The sequence below is a fragment of the Gobio gobio genome, assembly GCF_949357685.1.
Source record: "Gobio gobio genome assembly, chromosome: 5".
In the NCBI taxonomy this organism is placed as follows: Eukaryota; Metazoa; Chordata; class Actinopteri; order Cypriniformes; family Gobionidae; genus Gobio; species Gobio gobio.
The window spans coordinates 19,073,232-19,094,709 of NC_137101.1; the positions used below are offsets into that span (position 1 = coordinate 19,073,232).

Genomic DNA, 21,478 nt, shown 5'->3' on the forward strand with positions numbered 1-21,478 from the left:
TTGCGCGTTCCTCTTTGACGTGTTGTTCATTTTAAACGGTTGATGGGTAAAGTATTCTTAAAATTAATTCAAAAAATCGGAATAATTCGTAATAAATAATTATTCACAGTATTTTGAAGTGCCCACGATAACAATTTTGAGCATGTTCATTATTGCGGTATATCGTATTACTGTTTACCGGCACATGTCTAATCACAGCATACATTTATAAGCTCCTACAGTATAATCAGCAGCTATCGTATTCTCCAGAGCTCATTTACTCTTCTCCATCCCCAGCTCCTCCTCTCATCCAGTCAGGATTTGCTATTCTGATTCCCCTTGGATCAGACTAAATTCACAAATTATTTTGTACATTTAATATCGACATTAATGATATCTGCAATACATTATGTTGGTTCTGTTCTGTTTACCCTAAGGGGGGTTATTGCTGCTCTCCCCGCTCTTATCCTTGCTAGGCTGCATGGATGTGCAGGGAGTTCTTGCCCAGAACAGAACCATAACGCTCACTATTAATGCTTTTCAATATCACCTGAATGAATTTTTGGAAATCCTGCAGCACTCAATTACCATTTTCTGTTGGAATAGAGGTGATAAAGATAGTTGAGCAAATGTATGTATTTGACTATGCGCAGCTACCACAGTTTAGCCCAAATCTGCAAAATGCAGGCAATTTTCTTTTTGTTGTCAAACACACCTTGTGTCAGGAAGTGGTGATAATGAACCTGTTACTCACACACAGACATGCTGTCTCTCACCAGGAACTCCTAATGAGTCTGTCATGGCTGACTGTAGTTCAATTAAAAAACAAAACATGTCTGTTCATCAAACACACCCACTGTCTCCCCTAATAATATTCTACAGCAGTCTCACACATGTGACAGATTCACCCTGTGCATTTCTCTCCAAGGTGGAGATCAGGAAGCACACCTGGTAGACTTGCATACACGTGCATGTGTGGCTGCGCATTAGCTCACTAATACTACCTTCATTACGTCTGGCATTATTCGGCGAGCGAGTGCAGAGTGAGAAATTGTGCGCTAATTTATGGGTGGTAATTATGATAATTATTCAGTGGGCTCTGGTATCGTGGGGCAATAAATGCCACTAACGCGGCTGTTTCACCTCCCAGTGGGGCATTCAGCATATTTAGGAATGCAGTACTGTCAATGCATATGCAGATCACATTCAGCTCAAATCTCGGAGCGAGAATTTATAATTACGGAGAATCATTCAGCACTGATTTTATATGCTCATCTGGTTTGGGAAATACATTGAATGACACAGAGTGTTGATCTACCATCTGCAGAAGGATCTCTGGGTGAATCTCTTGACACTTGTCAAGAACGTGTTTGAGTCAAATTCTCATTTCCATAATGTGAAAAACTCTTATTTTTTCATTCATTCTCAAAATGTGAGGGGATTAAAAGCATCATGATAGTAAATTACATTGTACTGAATCTATTCAGTACGGGGGGTGGGGGGGGATGGTTAAAAGCATCATGATAGTAAATTACATTGTACTGAATCTATTAATACTGATTTTAATTTGGGGGAAAAAATCATTATGTCTAGACACAATTCCCATACCATTACAGTTATTTTTACTGATGCTTTTTCATATTAGAGTAATGAGGTGTTTTCTCAACCAGAGTCCCTCAGCAAACATATTCAGGGGATTTAAAATTAATGAATTATATTATAATATATAAAAATATAGCTTAATTAAAATGCTAAAAACACAAAACATCAAGATAAACTGAAATTATCCCCCCCCCCCCCCCCCCCCCCCAAGTTTTTATTGAAGAACATAGTGAATCAAAATCTTAAATCACAAAATGATTCATGATTAACCCTCGGGTCCTCTTCGTTTAGGTGTCACACTTGGCTTCTTCGTAGTCAAAAGTGACCGAATCTTTGAAATGTAAGTTTTTCCGCCCAGGAAAACCAATGTAATTAATTGCAAATATTGTTGTTAATTTTTTTTATTATTATTATTTAGAATTTTGTGGTGATTGTATGATACTAGGCAATATTTATAAAATTTGTATGAGCTATTAAAAAAAAAAAAAAAAAGATATATATATTATTTTTCAATTAAAGCAGTAATCCATGTTAAAATAGAGACAAGGCATATAAAATACATTTTTGAAGTTAGATTAGTGCCATCTGGTGGGAGTAAAAAACTAAAAAAACTTGTGTAATACCATGATGTAACCACTAGATTCCTATATAGTTCTATATAAAGTGGCTTATAAATTCTCTAGTGTTTTTAGATTAAATACTTATTTTTATTAAATTGTGTATTTGGATTTATACTTAGACATTCTCAAAGACTACTTTTTGTCAAGGTTTTGTTTGAAATATTGATTTGAAGTGTCACTGTTGGATCAATTTTACCATATTGTTACAGCCACACCAGTTCATTTGTATGTGTATAATAGTGTGTTGTGTATGTGCGTGTCTCTGCATGTGTGTAAGTGAGTGTGTGTGTTTGAATGGGTGTGTCTGTTTTGCACTGTTTGTTTTTTTCTGCATTGTGGCTGAATTATTTCTTTTATTTCACACTTTTGCAAAAACTGGCTCTGTGTTAGTCACGCTAGTTCATATATGTGTGGGGGTGGATGTGTCTATTTAGCACTCTTGAAATTTTAGAGTGTCACCCCTTTATTGCTGTGCACTTTTTTTCTGCACAGTGGCTGATTTGTAGTTTCTACCACAAAAAGATTCTCATATTTCATATTTCTTATCAATTTCCTATGTCTGTAATTTTTAACCACGAAGGAGCAAAGTGTGGAAAAAAAATTCCGAACCTTTAACATATCCAAATCATGATTTTTTTTGTGTGTGTTTACATAGCTAATGCAACAAAAGTCACCAAGTGTTATCCCATTCCGATGAAGCAAAAAAATTAAAATCCGTCTTTCGGATGAGACGTTAAACCGAGGTCCTGACTCTCTGTGGTCATTAAAAATCCCAGGATGTCCTTCGGAAAAAGAGTAGGGGTGTAACTCCGGCATCCTGGCCAAATTTGCCCATTGGCCTCTGTCCATCATGGCCTCCTAATCATCCCCATATACCGATTGGCTTCATCACTTAGTTAGTTTTTTCGGAATGTGGAATTGAGGTTTTTAATTTTTTAAGCACATCAACTGATCATTTTTTATATTATCTTTGGCCTGAAATATGACCGGGAAAAAAGTCACTCCCTTGGTCATATTTCATGACACCATGTCTCTGTATATGCCTTGTATTACGATCAGGTGATTCAATCACAAGTTTACGCTTTTATCGTGATAATGTCAATTTACACTGTCATAAAAGAACTGCAGTGCTGATTATAAATCCACATTCTCCTTCTGCAAACTAACTGATCCACAGAGGGTGTGGATGTGAATTTGAAAGTGCTCCAATGATTCACACAAGAACACTGCCTGTTTTCAAGGCTGGCTTATAATACTCAGTGCCGTAAGCAAGTTATTCATCCAGATAAAGATGCAGATTGAGCAACCTTGATGCGTACAGAGCAACACTTCTACCAACATTCCTCTTGTTCGTCCTCCATCTCACACATAAACACAAACCACACTTTCACTCACTTCAATACAACTACCATCTCCATGACAACGGAGGCAAAGCTGCAAGAACACGGAGCACCGCAATAACAACAACATTACCAAATATAGAGTTCCTGTTGCTAAAAAAAGACAAGAACACACTCAGCAAAGGGGGAGGGGCTGCTGTTCATTACAAAATGAGACGCCTCAAAGCAGAAATCAAACAGACTGCAGGGTTTTACAACACCTTTTAACCTTAAATGATCCTTAAACAAGCAACACCAGAAGAAATCTCGACAAATGAAAGGAATAGCTCAACCAAAAAGACATTTCTGTCATAATATGTCTCATTATCCAAACCTATACAGGTGCTGGTCATATAATTAGAATATCATCAAAAAGTTGATTTATTTCACTAATTCCATTCAAAAAGTGAAACTTGTATATTATATTCATTCATTACACACAGACTGATATATTTCAAATGTTTATTTCTTTTAATTTTGATGATTAGAACTGACAACTAAGGAAAATCCCAAATTCAGTATCTCAGAAAATTTGAATATTACTTAAGACCAATACAAAGAAAGGATTTTTAGAAATCTTGGCATTCTGAAAAGTATGAACATGAAAAGTATGAGCATGTACAGCACTCAATACTTAGTTAGGGCTCCTTTTGCCTGAATTACTGCAGCAATGCGGTGTGGCATGGAGTCGATCAGTCTGTGGCACTGCTCAGGTGTTATGAGAGCCCAGGTTGCTCTGATAGTGGCCTTCAGCTCTTCTGCATTGTTGGGTCTGGCATATCGCATCTTCCTCTTCACAATACCACATAGATTTTCTATGGGGTTAAGGTCAGGCAAGTTTGCTGGCCAATTTAGAACAGAGATACCATTGTCCTTAAACCGGGTACTGGTTGCTTTGGCACTAATAATAATAATAATAATAATAATAATAATAATAATAATAATAATAATAATAATACATTTTATTTGTACTGCACTTTACATTTGGAACAAATCTCAAAGTGCTACAGTTAAGATCATTTAAGAAGGATAAAATACTAATAGATTGAATGGTTAAAAGTCATAAGTTCTCCTAAAAAGAAATGTTTTTAGTCCTTTTTTAAAAGTCTCAGTAGTTTGAGGTGCCCTCAGATGGTCGGGGAGGGCATTCCAAATCCGAGGAGCGGCAGAACAGAAAGCCCGATCACCCATAGTGCTGAGCTTTGTCTTGGGGAGAACTGTGTGCAGGTCCTGTTGGAAAATGACATCTGCATCTCCATAAAGTTGGTCAGCAGCAGGAAGCATGAAGTGCTCTAAAACTTCCTGGTATTCCTGACCTTGGACCTCAGAAAACACAGTGGACCAACACAAGCAGATGACATGGCACCCCAAACCATCACTGACTGTGGTAACTTTACACTGGACCTCAAGCAACGTGGATTGTGTGCCTCTCCTCTCTTCCTCCAGACTCTGGGACCCTGATTTCCAAAGGAAATGCAACATTTACTTTCATCAGAGAACATAACTTTGGACCACTCAGCAGCAGTCCAGTCCTTTTTGTCTTTAGCCCAGGCGAGACGCTTCTGGCGCAGTCTGTTGTTCAAGAGTGGCTTGACACAAGGAATGCGACAGCTGAAACCCATGTCTTGCATACGTCTGTGCGTAGTGGTTCTTGAAGCACTGACTCCAGCTGCAGTCCACTCTTTGTGAATCTCCCCCACATTTTTGAATAGGTTTTGTTTCACAATCCTCTACAGGGTGCGGTTATCCCTATTGCTTGTACACTTTTTTCTACCACATATTTTCCTTCCCTTCGCTTCTCTATTAATGTGCTTGGACACAGAGCTCTGTGAACAGCGAGCCTCTTTTGCAATGACCTTTTGTGTCTTGCCCTCCTTGTGCAAGGTGTCAATGGTCGTCTTTTGGACAACTGTCAAGTCAGCAGTCTTCCCCATGATTGTGTTGCCTACAGAACTAGACTGAGAAACCATTTAAAGGCCTTTGCAGGTGTTTTGAGTTAATTAGCTGATTAGAGTGTGGCACCAGGTGTCTTCAATATAGAACCTTTTCACAATATTCACATTTTCTGAGATACTGAATTTGGGATTTTCCTTAGTTGTCAGTTATAATCATCAAAATTAAAAGAAATAAACATTTGAAATATATCAGTCTGTGTGTAACGAATGAATATAATATACAAGTTTCACTTTGTGAATGGAATTAGTGAAATAAATCAACTTTTGATGATATTCTAATTATATGACCAGCACCTATTTGAGCTATCCTTTTAAAAAGGCAATAAAAGAGAGGAAGACAAAGTTGGAGAGGTAAATATTCATGCAGTTTGTGCTTCATGCTGTGTTTGTTTGTATCATACACGAATACCGCCATGATATTAGCATCATTAGCATGACAAACTCGAAACTCACGGGGCTATGGGCATGAAATATGCAATCTGCATCATTTAGCTCGTCATCATTTCATCAGTGTTACAGTTTAATCGCCAGAGGGGTTTTCAACATCCAGCTGAGCGCATGAAATGATATTTTATTCCTCAGTTGCTATTAAGGAAAAAATTTTGAATATGTTATGACCACAGGGCTTCGAGAGCCCACAGGAACATTTCAACTCAAGACACATAGCACAAGGTCACTGATGATGAGTGTGTGTGGGCTACTCACAGTGCAAACACACACACACACACACACACACACACACACACACACACACACACACACACACACACACACACACACACACACACACACACACACACACACACACACACACACACACACACACACACACACACACACACACACACACACACACACACACACACACTTGATCACACTGCCAATTAAACACTTCTTAATTTAAACTCCTTGTGTCTCACTAGTACACACCCACACACACTTCAAAGGTCAATAAAAAGCAGAAAAGATACATCATAATGTCATGACCCTCTCCAACCAACCACTCCAGTGGCAGCGAGTTGGTTGTGTTCATGGGTCCTCTGGTGCACCGCCATCAAATTTCAATTTTGAATTTTAATTTCACAACAGTTGTGAGGGAAAACTAGCAGGTCCGTCGTGGCTGTGAGAGTTCTCTGCAATGTGTGAATTCAGTCCAATAGCTGCACTTCACATCAAGAGGCATTTTGACAGCTTTGAGTTTCTCCCTCTCATCTGAGGCTGCTATTCTGTCTTCTAAAAGACTGATGTCTTCTTACTGCATTCGTTTCTTGCAGTAATGTCTGTCATTAAAATAGACAAAAGCTATGTAGATGCTTAGTAACAACATGAACGCTGTCAGTTGTAAGTCTTTGAAAATTATATTTCAAACGTAGTCCAAGCTTCTTTTAGCTCAGAAACTTGATCTTGCCAAACTGAGTGCATAGTTTCTCTTCAACTAAATCCAGCTGTGCTCATAAATTTACACACCCACTGCTGAATATATCTGATTTACATAGAGTTGGCCTATACACGTGCACGCGCACACACACACACACACACACACATATATATATATATAAATACCCACATACATAATTATAAATAAGTATTTTGTGAACTATATAAAAATGTTTACAGTATATATTATATTATGTTATAAAAATATTATTTTAAAATATATATAAACATAGACATTTATTAGTATATCCAACACTTTTTTTTATAATCATGGAAACATGTTGAAACTGGCTAGCGTTATATATTTTGTCTGTTTTTTTTTTCTTCTTCTTATCTCTGACAGTAGAGAGGAACACAGGGAAGGTTCTGTTATCAAACATTCACCAGGATCTTGTACTGTCAGAAAGGGCAGCAAGATTATCAGAAGCACTTACAGCTAAATTAATCACAGTTGGGCACAGATAAACTGATCAACACAGAAAAATTGTGTGCCACACACACAAACTAAAGCTCTGTGCCTACGGAACTGTTAAAAACAGATGCAAAAGATAAAAAAAGATAAATATTTGAATATCAGAGATATTTTAGAGGTAATATCAGTTTAGCCAAATGGCAATACATTTACATTGAAGCTGACAGAACAGTCTTATGACAGTTTGTATTTTGTGCTTATTTATTTAAGAGTATTTATACTCTTTATTAAGTGAGAAAGCACACACTTCAGACTACAGTAATGCAGTCTTTAGACACGGCAGTATTACAGAGGTTGTGTTTATCTGCATGTGAGTGTGTGCGCGCGTAAATATAGCTGATAAAGCATCAAGAGGATTTTCTGTACCTACTACAGCTCAAGAGCTCCTACTGTCCACATTCATGCACACAAAAGAACACATTTCACTGAGTCATTCTGCTTTTCTACAAAGGTTAATTACATTTTTTTACAAATTTAATTATGCATTGTCCTCTGCCAGGCCGATTCAGATCAAGAATCAGTTCTTTACCGGAAAGCCTTGTTAAACAAGAAATTAAATTAGGTAAAACACAACTGCTTTAGTGTCCATAAGCACTGTTTTAAAATAATACACTACAGCTCTGTTTCAAGAACTACTGTAGTGAACAGCCTGCTGCCTATCCTGCCTACACAAACAGCTTTCTTCTAAGACAGCATTTTAACCAAAATGAAAATGTTAAACTATTCTGGAATCAACTGATTTGAAATTAGCATGCTGCTAAGATAACAGATTGTGCCTTAGATTTTGACCAAAAAAGGTATCATAATTATGCTGTCACTAGGTAGCCTTCTCACTCGGTTTTGGAATATAGCATATATGAATAGAATAGAATAGAATAGAATAGAATGTCTATTTGTCTTATGACTGCATACCTATGTTGACTAAAATGCTGTCAAAGGTAGGCAAACTTACTAGGTTTTGGAACAGAATGTATATTATGTAGAATAGAATAGAATAGAATAGAATAGAATAGAATAGAATAGAATAGAATAGAATAGAATAGAATAGAATAGAATAGAATAGAATAGAATAGAATAGAATAGAATAGAATAGAATAGAATAGAATGTCTATTTATCCTACTGTATATTATGTAGAATAGAATAGAATAGAATAGAATAGAATAGAATAGAATAGAATAGAATAGAATAGAATAGAATAGAATAGAATAGAATAGAATAGAATAGAATGTCTATTTATCCTACGACTATATGGTGCCTGAAAATGTTGTCTAGGTATGCGGCTGAATTGGTTTTTGAACAAAAAATTACATTTGTAAATGTAGAATAGAATAGAATAGAATGTCTACACTCACCTAAAGGATTATTAGGAACACCATACTAATACTGTGTTTGACCCCCTTTCGCCTTAAGAACTGCCTTAATTCTATGTGGCATTGATTCAACAAGGTGCTGAAAGCATTCTTTAGAAATGTTGGCCCATATTGATAGGATAGCATCTTACAGTTGATGGAGATTTGTGGGATGCACATCCAGGGCACGAAGCTCCAAGTTCCACCACATCCCAAAGATGCTCTATTGGGTTGAGATCTGGTGACTGTGGGGGCCATTTTAGTACAGTGAACGCATTGTCATGTTCAAGAAACCAATTCGAAATGATTCAAGCTTTGTGACATGGTGCATTATCCTGCTGGAAGTAGCCATCAGAGGATGGGTACATGGTGGTCATTAGGGATGGACATGGTCAGAAACAATGCTCAGGTAGGCCGTGGCATTTAAATGATGCCCAATTGGCACTAAGGGGCCTAAAGTGTGCCAAGAAAACATCCCCCACACCATTACACCACCACCACCAGCCTGTACAGTGGTAGCAAGGCATGATGGATCCATGTTCTCATTCTGTTTATGGCAAATTCTGACTCTACCATCTGAATGTCTCAACAGAAATAGAGACTCATCAGACCAGGCAACATTTTTCCAGTCTTCAACTGTCCAATTTTGGTGAGCTTGTGCAAATTGTAGCCTCTTTTTCCTATTTGTAGTGGAGATGAGTGGTACCCGGTGGGGTCTTCTGCTGTCGTAACCCATCCGCCTCAAGGTTGTGCGAGTTGTGGCTTCACAAATGCTTTGCAGCATTCCTCGGTTGTAACGAGTGGTTATTTCAGTCAAAGTTGCTCTTCTATCAGCTTGAATCAGTCGGCCCATTAGAATAGAATAGAATAGAATAGAATAGAATAGAATAGAATAGAATAGAATAGAATAGAATAGAATAGAATAGAATAGAATAGAATTTAATTTAATTGAATGTCTATTTATCTTACGACTATATGGTTGCTAAAAATGTTGTCTAGGTATGCGGCTGAATGGGTTTTGGAACAAAACTCACATTTGTAAATGTAGAATAGAATAGAATGTCTATTTGTCTTATGACTGCATACCTATGTTGACTAAAATGCTGCCAAAGGCCTACCTTTGACAGCATTTTAGTCAACATAGGAATATGCAGTCATACTTACTAGCTTACTAGGTTTTGGAACAGAATGTATATATGTAGAATAGAATAGAATAGAATAGAATAGAATAGAATAGAATAGAATAGAATAGAATAGAATAGAATAGAATAGAATAGAATAGAATAGAATAGAATAGAAAAATATGTCTATTTGTCTTACGACTGTGTGCCTATGCTGCCTAAAAATTCTGTCTAGGTATGCAGTTCACTAGGTTTTGGAACAAAGCATATATATCGTCACCGTCAGGCGGAAATATTGTATCTCCAAAAACACGTTGTCAAAGTTGATATTGTTGCTTTATATTTTGACAGACACTTGCATGTGTCAATAGATTATTAACATTTTACCAAAATCAAGCTTAAATGGAGTTACAAGGTTTTTGGCCAGCAAATTTTTGAGAATTTCAGACAAACACGTGTTTTGTCCGTCATTATAACTGACGTCATTAGAGTCAGCAGAGACAGTAACATGTAAACTTACAGGTTATTAAGTTTACTGTAGCTATGTGGGTGCTCAGTTTTTTTCTGTCATTTGGTGTTTTTAGAGTAAAGAAAATAATGACTTATTCAAATAACCCATTCTTTATTTACCATTGCATTGCAAACAAGCAACAATGTTCAAAACTGCGCGAGGAACTTTTATTCACGATAGAGGCAGGGTGGAGTTATGAGGTTTTTCAGACAGTTTGAGGATCCAATGGAGTTACAAGGTTTAGTTACAAGCATACGGTTATGGACAAGGTTTCTGCCCAACAGTGACGATATGTAAATGAAATATAGAATAGAATAGAATAGAATAGAATAGAATAGAATAGAATAGAATAGAATTGTTCATTGATAAAAGCTCAAAGACCTACCACCTTACAGTTACCGGCCAAGGTCATTTACCTCTAGGTTACGCCCCCTTATGAATGGACACTTCATCAATGGTGCCTTATGCTGTGATTTAAATGAAGCTAGAGGCAAATGATCCCTCATCAGTCTCTTCCTCTCTCCCTCTGGAACTAGAGGCACACCTGGATGGGCCGTAGAGCTTATGATTATCAGACGTGACTAGACTCCACTCTGCTTGTGCATTGAGCAAATGAGGAGCTCGATTGTCCCATCAGTGTGCCGGAGCCCTCGTCAGCTCTGATGGCAGCCCATTTCAGTGATCATGAGTGCTGTGTGATGATTTAGGGCTTGTTCACACCTGGTCACTTCATGTATTTTCTGTGATCGGATAGCTATCCGATCGTGGAAAGACCAGGTGTAAATGCCCTCCGAAAAGCTTTCGAGACCTATTTATATTCGATCACTCAATCCAATTCAGGAGACGGTCTGAGACGCATTCCAGACGAAACTGGAGTTTAAATGAAGTTCAAATGTATTTGGTTGTTGAAACCAAACTTATTTTAGTCTGCCCAAAATATTAAAAAATAAATGTGTGAGAGCAGGCTATATGCAACACACATCGCCGCAGGTGAGTAGCTGAGTATCTCTTCAGCAATTCAACGTGCAAATTGTGACTAAGCAACTAAGCAATTGTGTCTTGTTTCAACAATTACACAGCCCCATATATATTTATATAAAATGCTATACAGACGTCTAGTGGCTACAGTATGGCATTGCAAATGGTTTTTGAAAAAATGTACAGACATGAAAACGTTTTCCCCGCGGGAAGCATTGTAATTAATAACTAATTAGCTGCGTCTCAAGTTGTGCATGACACAACATAACCAGGAACTATAATCAAGCAACGTATAATATAGCGTTATTATGTCAAAATACTAATTTATTTGGTTTTAAATTAAACCACTGTAATCCTTAAAGTATTCTCATTTGTTTTACAAACTGTAACTGTACTCTGATTACTTTGTTTTTTTAATGTAACGAATTACCGTTACCAATTTTTGTATCCTGATTACGTAATGCCGTTACATGAATTTCGTTACTCCCCAACCCTGGTCATGCATACAGCGTTTTGAAGTGAATTCAAGCAATACATAGCAAAAGGTAGCACAACAAGTTGTATAACCCACATTTAGTGGAAAATCCGATCGCCACATTTGCCTGTACAGCTTAGCGGCTGGCTCTATTTTCTTTTTCTTTTCTTTTTTTTGGAGAAGAAAAGCCATAAGAGAGAAAATGTCATATGTGAGTTATTGACCAGCAGTTGAAGATGGACTCTACTTAACAACACCAAAGCACAGTTTGAAATGTTGGGGAAAAAATAAATACATCTTTAGAAAACGCACAAAGCACACGTGTCATGTGCCTGACTGGGGCATTGTGGAGTTGGTTGTTTGAGACAGTGGGGGAGAACTTGCACAGTTGTGTCTCTTTCTAATCCTGCGGGCGCTCAGCACACAAGCAGCACGGCCCAAAAGAGGGCCAGTGCAGATAAACGAGTGATTGTGCTCGTCTGAAAACAGGACAAACATGACTCTGATAGGATGCACTGAGCACTCTGACAGGAATGAAAAAAGAGCCCATTCACACTCTTCTAAGAGAATAACAAGTCGCAAACAGAGAGAGAGAAAGAGACTTACCAGGAGAAAGACAAAATCCTACAGTGGCCTCAAATAGAATTTGAAAACCTAAGCCACAGTTATAAACAATTTTACTTGCAAAAACAAATGACATCTGCAAACAAATGATGTTAGAGCTTTTGTCCAGATCTAATTTGATTATTCGGAGCCATTTTTTCTAGTTCTAGTTGGTATTACTTTTTTAATAACCACTTGCAATCCAGTTTAATCAGACACAATCTGCGCAGATATAGCACTAGTTTCAGCCTAATTTACAAAGGTCAGCGTTATTAGACTGGGACAAATATTACCACACAAAAAGCAGGCGGTAAGCAGCATTTATTATAAAAAAAGATGTTTGTGAACATTTTATAGCAATCCTGACCATGGTAATTCATCAAATGCTAATAAAATTATGGAGAAGAGCATTTTAATGACCAGGCGGGGACATGTTCAGTTCACTTAGTTTTGTCGTGGCCACAACATATTAACTCATGGGAACTTGATCATATGTCATGGCCACAAGATATTAATTTGTGGGAACGTCATATTAACTTGTGGGAACGTGATAAGTCAAGGCCCCAAGATAATTTTGCAGAGGTAATGACATCCTTATGTCGTGGCCATGCGATGTAAAGTCATGGCCTTGAGATCCTACGTTGAGGGAAGGATATATTTTTCTCGAGGCCATGACTTCTTTATGATGAGGGAACAACATCTATTTCTCATGGCTATGAATTAAATGCGTAAACAACCACTAATTAATATCTCACGGCCAGGGTATATTATCATGTACCCATGAGTTAATATGTCGTGGCCACAACAAAAGTCGATGGAACATGTACCCTCCATTCTGCATAAGGGTCAATGACAAATAAGAAAAAGAATTAAAAAAATGTTAAGATAAAAAAATTATAATTTTAAGCAAAAGAGTTTTAAAATGCATTTTTATGTCCAAAAAATGTATGGTGTTGATTCATATTGGTTTTACAGCTTTTAAGACAGCATTAATTCATTATTAAACAAGATTTCTGATTTTACCACCCAGAAAATGTCAGGTGGTGCGACCATATATTCATTTAAAGAATATACATACAGGGAGTGCAGAATTATTAGGCACGTTGATTTTCTGATCATATTTTTTTTCCAGGCACATTTGACCAATTCCAAACCACAGTAATCCTAATAACTACTATTGATTTAGTATTTAATAATGTATAAGTGATATATAATTGTTCATGAAGGCTGGAAATGAAAAACACCTTATATTCAGGTGTGCAGAATTATTAGGCATGTTTTCTTTTACAGATAAATTGAGCCAAAAAAGAGATTTAACTCAGACTGAAAAGTCAAAAAGTATTAAATGCCCATGAGAAGGATGCAATACTAATGCAATACTAGACATTGCAGTTAAGGCATGACCATTGGACAGTGAAATGCTCGTTGGGTCAGCAGGATCTGACAAAAACAGGTGGTTAAGAAAAGACACCAGTTAACTGCAAAAGAATTAAGAATTAAGGTGAAGAATTAAGGGTGAAACCATCAGGAACCCTTTAGTCTCCAGCGCCACCATTTTCCAAAGCTGCAACCTACCTGGAGTCTCCAGAAGTGCAAGGTGTCAGGATCTCAGAGACTTCAGTTAGGTAAAGAATCCTAAAAAATGACCCCCACTAAATAAGAATCATAAGCTGAAGTGTTGTAAAATACATGAAGAAGGTTTTTTTATAGGCTTTATGGACAGATAGGTTGAGAGTGACTCTTGAAGGACCAGCACCACATCCTCTAGTACCACTGTTTGAAGAATTCATCTTCCAGAATCTGGCAGTACGTTTTGGGAGTTCATTTTAGTCCATCCTGAAGTCCGTTTTGCAGAGATGGACTAAAAATGAACTCCCAAAACGTACTGCCAGATTCTGGAAGATGAATTCTTCAAACAGTGGTACTAGAGGATGAGGAGCTGGTCCTTCAAGAGTCACTCTCAACCTATCTGTCCATAAAGCCTATAAAAAAACCTTCATGTATTTTACAACACTTCAGCTTGTGATTCTTATTTAGTGGGGGTCATTTTTTAGGATTCTTTACCTAACTGAAGTCTCTGAGATCCTGACACCTTCACTTCTGGAGACTCCAGGTAGGTTGCAGCTCTGGAAAATGGTGGCGCTGGAGACTAAAGGGTTCCTGATGGTCCATCCATCCATCTTCTTCCGCTTATCCGGGGCCGGGTCGCGGGGGCAGCAGTCTAAGCAGAGATGCCCAGACTTCCCTCTCCCTAGACACTTCCTCTAGCTCTTCCGGGGGGACACCGATGCGTTCCAAGGCCAGCCGGGAGACATAGTCCCTCCAGCGTGTCCTTGGTCTTCCCCGGGGCCTCCTCCCGGTTGGACATGCCCGAAACACCTTCCCGGGAAGGCGTTCAGGAGGCATCCGGAACAGATGCCCGAGCCACCTCAGCTGTCCCCTCTCGATGTGGAGGAGCAGCGGCTCTACTCCGAGTTCCTCCCGAGTGACTGAGCTTCTCACCCTATCTCTAAGGGAGCGCCCAGCCACCCTGCGGAGAAAGCTCATTTCGGCCGCCTGTATCCGGGATCTTGTCCTTTCGGTCATGACCCAAAGCTCATGACCATAGGTGAGAGTAGGAACGTAGATTGACCGGTAAATCGAGAGCTTCGCCTTACGGCTTAGCTCTTTCTTCACCACGACAGACCGGTACATCGACCGCATTACTGCAGAAGCTGCACCGATCCGTCTGTCAATCTCCCGTTCCATCCTCCCCTCACTCGTGAACAAGACCCCTAGATACTTAAACTCCTCCACTTGGGGCAGGAACTCTCCACCAACCTGGAGTGGGCAAGCCACCCTTTTCCGACTGAGGACCATGGCCTCGGATTTGGAGGTGCTGATCCCCATCCCAGCCGCTTCACACTCGGCTGCAAACCGCCCCAATGCATGCTGAAGGTCCTGGTTAGAAGGGGCCAACACGACAACGTCATCCGCAAAGAGCAGAGACGAAACCGTGTGGTCCCCAAACCTGACACCCTCCGGCCCTTGGCTGCGCCTAGAAATTCTGTCCATAAAAATTATGAACAGAACCGGCGACAAAGGGCAGCCCTGCCGGAGTCCAACATGCACCGGGAACAAGTCTGACTTACTGCCGGCAATGCGGACCAAACTCCTGCTTCGGTCATACAGGGACCGGACAGCCCTCAGTAAAGGACCCCGGACCCCATATTCCCCCAGCACCCTCCACAGGACGCCGCGAGGGACACAGTCGAATGCCTTCTCCAAATCCACAAAACAAATGTGGACTGGTTGGGCAAACTCCCATGAACCCTCCAGCACCCTGTAGAGGGTATAGAGCTGGTCCAGTGTTCCGCGACCAGGACGAAAACCACACTGTTCCTCCTGAATCCGAGGTTCCACTATCGGCCGGATTCTCCTCTCCAGTACCCTGGCATAGACTTTCCCGGGGAGGCTGAGAAGTGTGATCCCCCTATAGTTGGAACACACCCTCCGGTCCCCCTTCTTAAAAAGAGGGACCACCACCCCGGTCTGCCATCCCAGAGGCACTGTCCCCGACCGCCACGCGATGCTGCAGAGGCGTGTCAGCCAAGACAGCCCCACAACATCCAGAGACTTGAGGTACTCAGGGCGGATCTCATCCACCCCCGGTGCCTTGCCACCGAGGAGTTTCTTGACCACCTCGGTGACTTCAGCCCGGGTGATGGACGAGTCCTCCTCTGAGCCCCCAGCCTCTGCTTCCTCAATGGAAGACGTGACGGCGGGATTGAGGAGATCCTCGAAGTATTCCTTCCACCGTCCGACAACATCCCCAGTCGAGGTCAACAGCCGCCCATCGCCACTGTAAACAGCGTTGGTAGGGCACTGCTTCCCCCTCCTGAGGCGCCGGACGATTTGCCAGAATCTCTTCGAGGCCAGCCGATAGTCTTTTTCCATGGCCTCACCGAACTCCTCCCAGGCCCGAGTTTTTGCCTCCACGACCACCCGGGCTGCAGTCCGTTTAGCCTGTCGGTACCTGTCAGCTGCCTCAGGAGTCCCACAAGCCAGCCAGGCCCGATAGGACTCCTTCTTCAGCTTGACGGCATCCCTTACTTCCGGTGTCCACCACCGGGTTCGGGGATTGCCGCCTCGACAGGCACCGGAGACCTTGCGTCCACAGCTCCGAGCAGCCGCTTTGACAATGGAGGTGGAGAACATGGTCCACTCGGACTCAATATCTCCAGCCTCCCTCGGGATCCGGTCGAAGCTCTGCCGGAGGCAGGAGTTGAAGATCTCTCTGACAGGAGACTCGGCCAAACGTTCCCAGCAGACCCTCACAGTACGTTTGGGTCTACCGAGTCTATCCAGCTTCCTCCCCCGCCATCGGATCCAACTCACCACCAGGTGGTGATCAGTTGACAGCTCCGCCCCTCTCTTCACCCGAGTGTCCAAGACATACGGCCGCAGATCAGATGAAACGACCACAAAGTCGATCATTGACCTACGACCTAGGGTGTCCTGGTGCCATGTGCACTGATGGACACCCTTATGCTTGAACATGGTGTTCGTTATGGACAAACTGTAACTAGCACAGAAGTCCAATAACTGAACACCACTCGGGTTCAGATCAGGGGGGCCGTTCCTCCCAATCACGCCCCTCCAGGTTTCACTGTCATTGCCCACGTGGGCGTTGAAGTCCCCCAGTAGAACGACGGAGTCCCCAGTCGGAGCACTCTCCAGCACCCCTCCCAGAGACCCCAAGAAGGTCGGGTACTCTGCACTGCCGTTCGGCCCGTAGGCACACACAACAGTGAGAGACCTATCCCCGAGCCGAAGCCGCAGGGAAACGACCCTCTCGTTCACCGGGGTAAACTCCAACACATGGCAGCAGAGCTGGGGGGCTATAAGCAAACCCACACCAGCCCTCCGCCTCTCACCATGGGCAACTCCAGAGTGGTAAAGAGTCCATCCCCTCTCGAGGAGTGTGGTTCCAGAGCCCAAGCCATGCGTGGAGGTGATTCCGACTATCTCTAGTCGGAACCTCTCAACCTCACGCACAAGCTCAGGCTCTTTCCCCGCCAGCGAGGTGACATTCCATGTCCCAAGAGCCAGTTTCCGTGTCCAGGGATCGGGTCGTCTAGGCCCCCGCCTTCGACTGCTGCCCGATTCGCTTTGCACCGGCCCCTTACGGTCCCTCCCGTGAGTGGTGGGCCCACGGGAAGGTGTCCCCACGTCGCTCCTTCGGGCTGAGCCCGGCCGGACCCCGTGGGGGAAGGCCCGGCCACCAGGCGCTCGCATACGAGCCCCAACCCCAGGCCTGGCTCCAGGGTGGGGCCCCGGCTGCGCCATACCGGGCGACGTCACGGTCCTCCGTCTTTTTGTCATCATGAGGGGTTTTTGATGGTTTCACCCTTAATTCTTCACATTAATTCTTCATTCTTTTGCAGTTAACAGGTGTCTTTTCTTAACCACCTGTTTTTGTCAGATCCTGCTGACCCAACGAGCATTTCACTGTCCAATGGTCATGCCTTAACTGCAATGTCTAGTATTGCATTAGTATTGCATCCTTCTCATGGGCATTTAATACTTTTTGACTTTTCAGTCTGAGTTAAATCTCTTTTTTGGCTCAATTTATCTGTAAAAGAAAACATGCCTAATAATTCTGCACATCTGAATATAAGGTGTTTTTCATTTCCAGCCTTCATGAACAATTATATATAACTTATACATTATTAAATACTAAATCAATAGTAGTTATTAGGATTACTGTGGTTTGGAATTGGTCAAATGTGCCTGGAAAAAAAATATGATCAGAAAATCAACGTGCCTAATAATTCTGCACTCCCTGTATACAATATACATATGAATCAGTGATGCGCGGGTCAATGTATAAACAACCCGCACCCGACCGACGTTTTCAACTAACCCGCCCGCAACTCGGACCGCAAAAAAAAAAGAAGAAAATATTGTACCCGACCCGCTTCCTGACCCGCATTTTTTAAAAGTAGTAAATGCTCATCGTAGCTCATTGGGCCATTGAGAAAATGTTTCAGGCCCTGGCGTGGTGCGCTCAGAGGTGCAGCGGCGAGAGCAGGAAGTTCTTGAGGCGGCCCATCATTTTCCATTTCAGCTCCAGATGCATATTATTGATGAACGCGATGTTTATGTTTCGACCCGGCTTGAAGAATTCATCAGCCCACATTTGGAAAACATTTGGAAAAGTGTGAAAGCCCTTAGGAGCGCAAACTGTTATTTTTCTGAATGCTGTATGATATAGCCTAGTGTTATGTAATACAGGCTTGATTTATTCATTTATTTCGTTTAATTTTCTTAACAATTAAGATGCTGCATGTGTTTATCCAGTCTAATCGAAGTGTGCGTCTCTCCCCCGACTTTCCCAACAAAAATCCCGCCCCCTCTCAGAAAATACATAAAACTGACTTTAAATGCGTTTAAAAGTAGCCTATTAAAATGGTACAATGGCATTGCTCAGTTCAACGTTTTGGGAAATCGGGCATTTTGTCCCGCGTCAGCATTTATTCAAAAGTTAATAACGCTCAACATTCAAAAGGTAAATAAGGATTTATTGACGATCCGACCGACCGTGACCCGAATATCATTAAAAATATTTTTGGATGACTCGTAACCGCGGGTAACCGCGGGTGGCCGCGGGCACCCGCTCATTTTGGATCAACCCGCGCATCACTGATATGAATCATTGTAAAATGCATATCACATGGCAAATTCGCTTTCCCTTTTCTATGTATTCCCCTTTTAGTCCAATTCATATAAACTGACACTTTTCTATGTGTTCAGAACACAATTTTCCATAAGGAGTTTTTATGTTTTTTTTGTGTTTTTTTATTATTATTTGTATACATTATATAATGGTTTACATTTATATTTCTTACTTCATTTTGCAATGGGAATTGATACTTTTAAATGTATATTTGCTGGTCACACCACCTGACATTTTAGGTCTTTGAAACACCACAACTCAAGAAGTCAATTGAATTTAAAAAAAATGTAAAGAGTATCTTATAAAGGAAATATGGTAGATCAATTTGACATGTGACATGTATTTATACAATTTATTTTTTGGGAAAATAATGAATTCGGACACAAAAAATACATGTCATGTCATTGACCCATAAATATTTAGTTTAAAGAGCCATTATAAGGGTCTGGATTGTAGTGGTACACTGATTCTGTACAGTCCCAGTAAAGTATGCCAAATAGTGGTACTCTTCTGAAGCTTCCACAATCAAGTGTTCAGAATCGCAAGACAGATAATTGCAGAATGCAAATTGCATTTAGTACTTTTTTGGTGGGTATTTGTGCTGTGCATGATTTGTATAATTTATTTTGTCAGCGTGAATTGTGGCACTTTCACATCATTCTTGGTTACTTTGAAACAATTTTTCACTCAGAAATTGCTAGTAAATTTCACATATAAATTACAAAGAAAAGGAAAGTACAACATTGAATAAAACATAATATTTTGAAGTAGAACATTTTTAATTTGTATTTTCTTTTAAAACATGTTCCAATAATCTTTGTTTTATTTAACTTAGATTTTTTACAGTCTGATTTTGTAATTTATTATTAAAATGTATATTATTTTTTGTATAATATTTTGCTTATTGTGCTTGTTTTTTTTTATTATACATTTTGATAAATGCAACTACTTTCATACACTTTAAGAGTGCTTTTTTAAGTGTCCAGACACTTTTTGGGAACACTAAAGCTTGATATTACTATACTGTAACTGATGATAATTAAATAAAAACCCTCAAGTTTAAAGGAGTGAAAATGAGGGTGGCTTGGGACAATTGCATATCAAAGCATGAAGAGAATCCGCCCGTCAGGCATGTGCATATTTATAATAGCCGTATAATTAAGATGAAGAATGCTCAGTATCTCAGCGTAGATGTAAGACAGTACTGCTCTTTGTGTGTGTGTGTGTGTGTGTGTGTGTGTGTGTGTGTGTGTGCACGTGTGTGTGTGTGTGTGTGTGTTGTGTGTGTGTGTGTGACTCCCACACACAGATGCTGTGATAGTTACAGCCAGACTACGTTTTATCTAAAAGAGCACCATTAACCTTGAGAGCAGAACAACATAATAGACTCTGTGTGGTTGTGTGTTCCTGTATGTGTGTGTGTACCTGGGGGCGGATGACTCTCTCAATGTTCCTCAGGGCCGTATCAGGTGAAGGAGGCGAGCAGTCAGGAGTCAGGCCTGTAGAGTCGTCACCATGGTTACCTCGCTCTGCATCACTGACCGACACATGTGAGAAGTGGCCTTCAGAGACACAAATTACAGAGAGATATACTGAAATTAAAACCGCTGGATTCGTACATTAAAAACAATGAGTTGACTACTAGGACGGAATCGGTCAGATAAATGTATTGCTCCCACTGATTTAAAAAGTCATCAGCATAAAGTCCTACTTATGCATGCTACGGCTACAGACGGGAAGCAAAGGGTTTACGGAAAGAAACTAAAACATGCAGAAATTCAATGAAAGAACATCCAGCAAGAGCTGAAAAAGACTCTAAAGGAACCCTGTGTCTTCAATGCTAATGAAATGACTGAATACTGAGCTTCTAATGCAGAGCCTTTGTGCCATTACCTTTAACACACACTCTGAAAGCCAGTGTGGGACACGCACAGAAATGAACTACCTCATTGTTTTACTGGTTTTTGCCATCATATTTTCTAAATGATGGTGTTTTATAAATTATGTTTTTTTTAGCAAATGCTGGAATATTCTGGGTTATATGTACAAGTTTTTGTCAATGTCAGCTTTTGTCAGTGTTAAGGACAATTCACACCGCACAGACAAACGCCAACAAATACATTTTCACTGACTGACCATGTTCAATCAGCGTTTGTCTGTGTCTGTTGGGGCAGTGTGAGCATGACAGTTTTTTTTTTCTTTTTTTCCCCATAAAATTCTAAATCCAACAACCTGTTGTTTGTTGGTGTTTGTTGTCGTGTGTCTGTGCGATGTGAAT

General features: G+C 40.6%; 1 protein-coding gene across 12 annotated transcripts in view; it reads right to left on the reverse strand.

Moving 5' to 3' along the window:
• Positions 1–21,478, reverse strand: part of anks1b (ankyrin repeat and sterile alpha motif domain containing 1B) — a 239,810-nt gene that overhangs the window by 95,421 nt on the left and 122,911 nt on the right. For all 12 annotated transcript variants that reach the window (XM_079818229.1, XM_079818230.1, XM_079818227.1 and 9 more), the window contains one exon: positions 20,626–20,762. In XM_079818229.1, the coding sequence (XP_079674355.1) occupies positions 20,626–20,762 (137 nt within the window). The remainder of the gene's footprint in view (positions 1–20,625; positions 20,763–21,478) is intronic.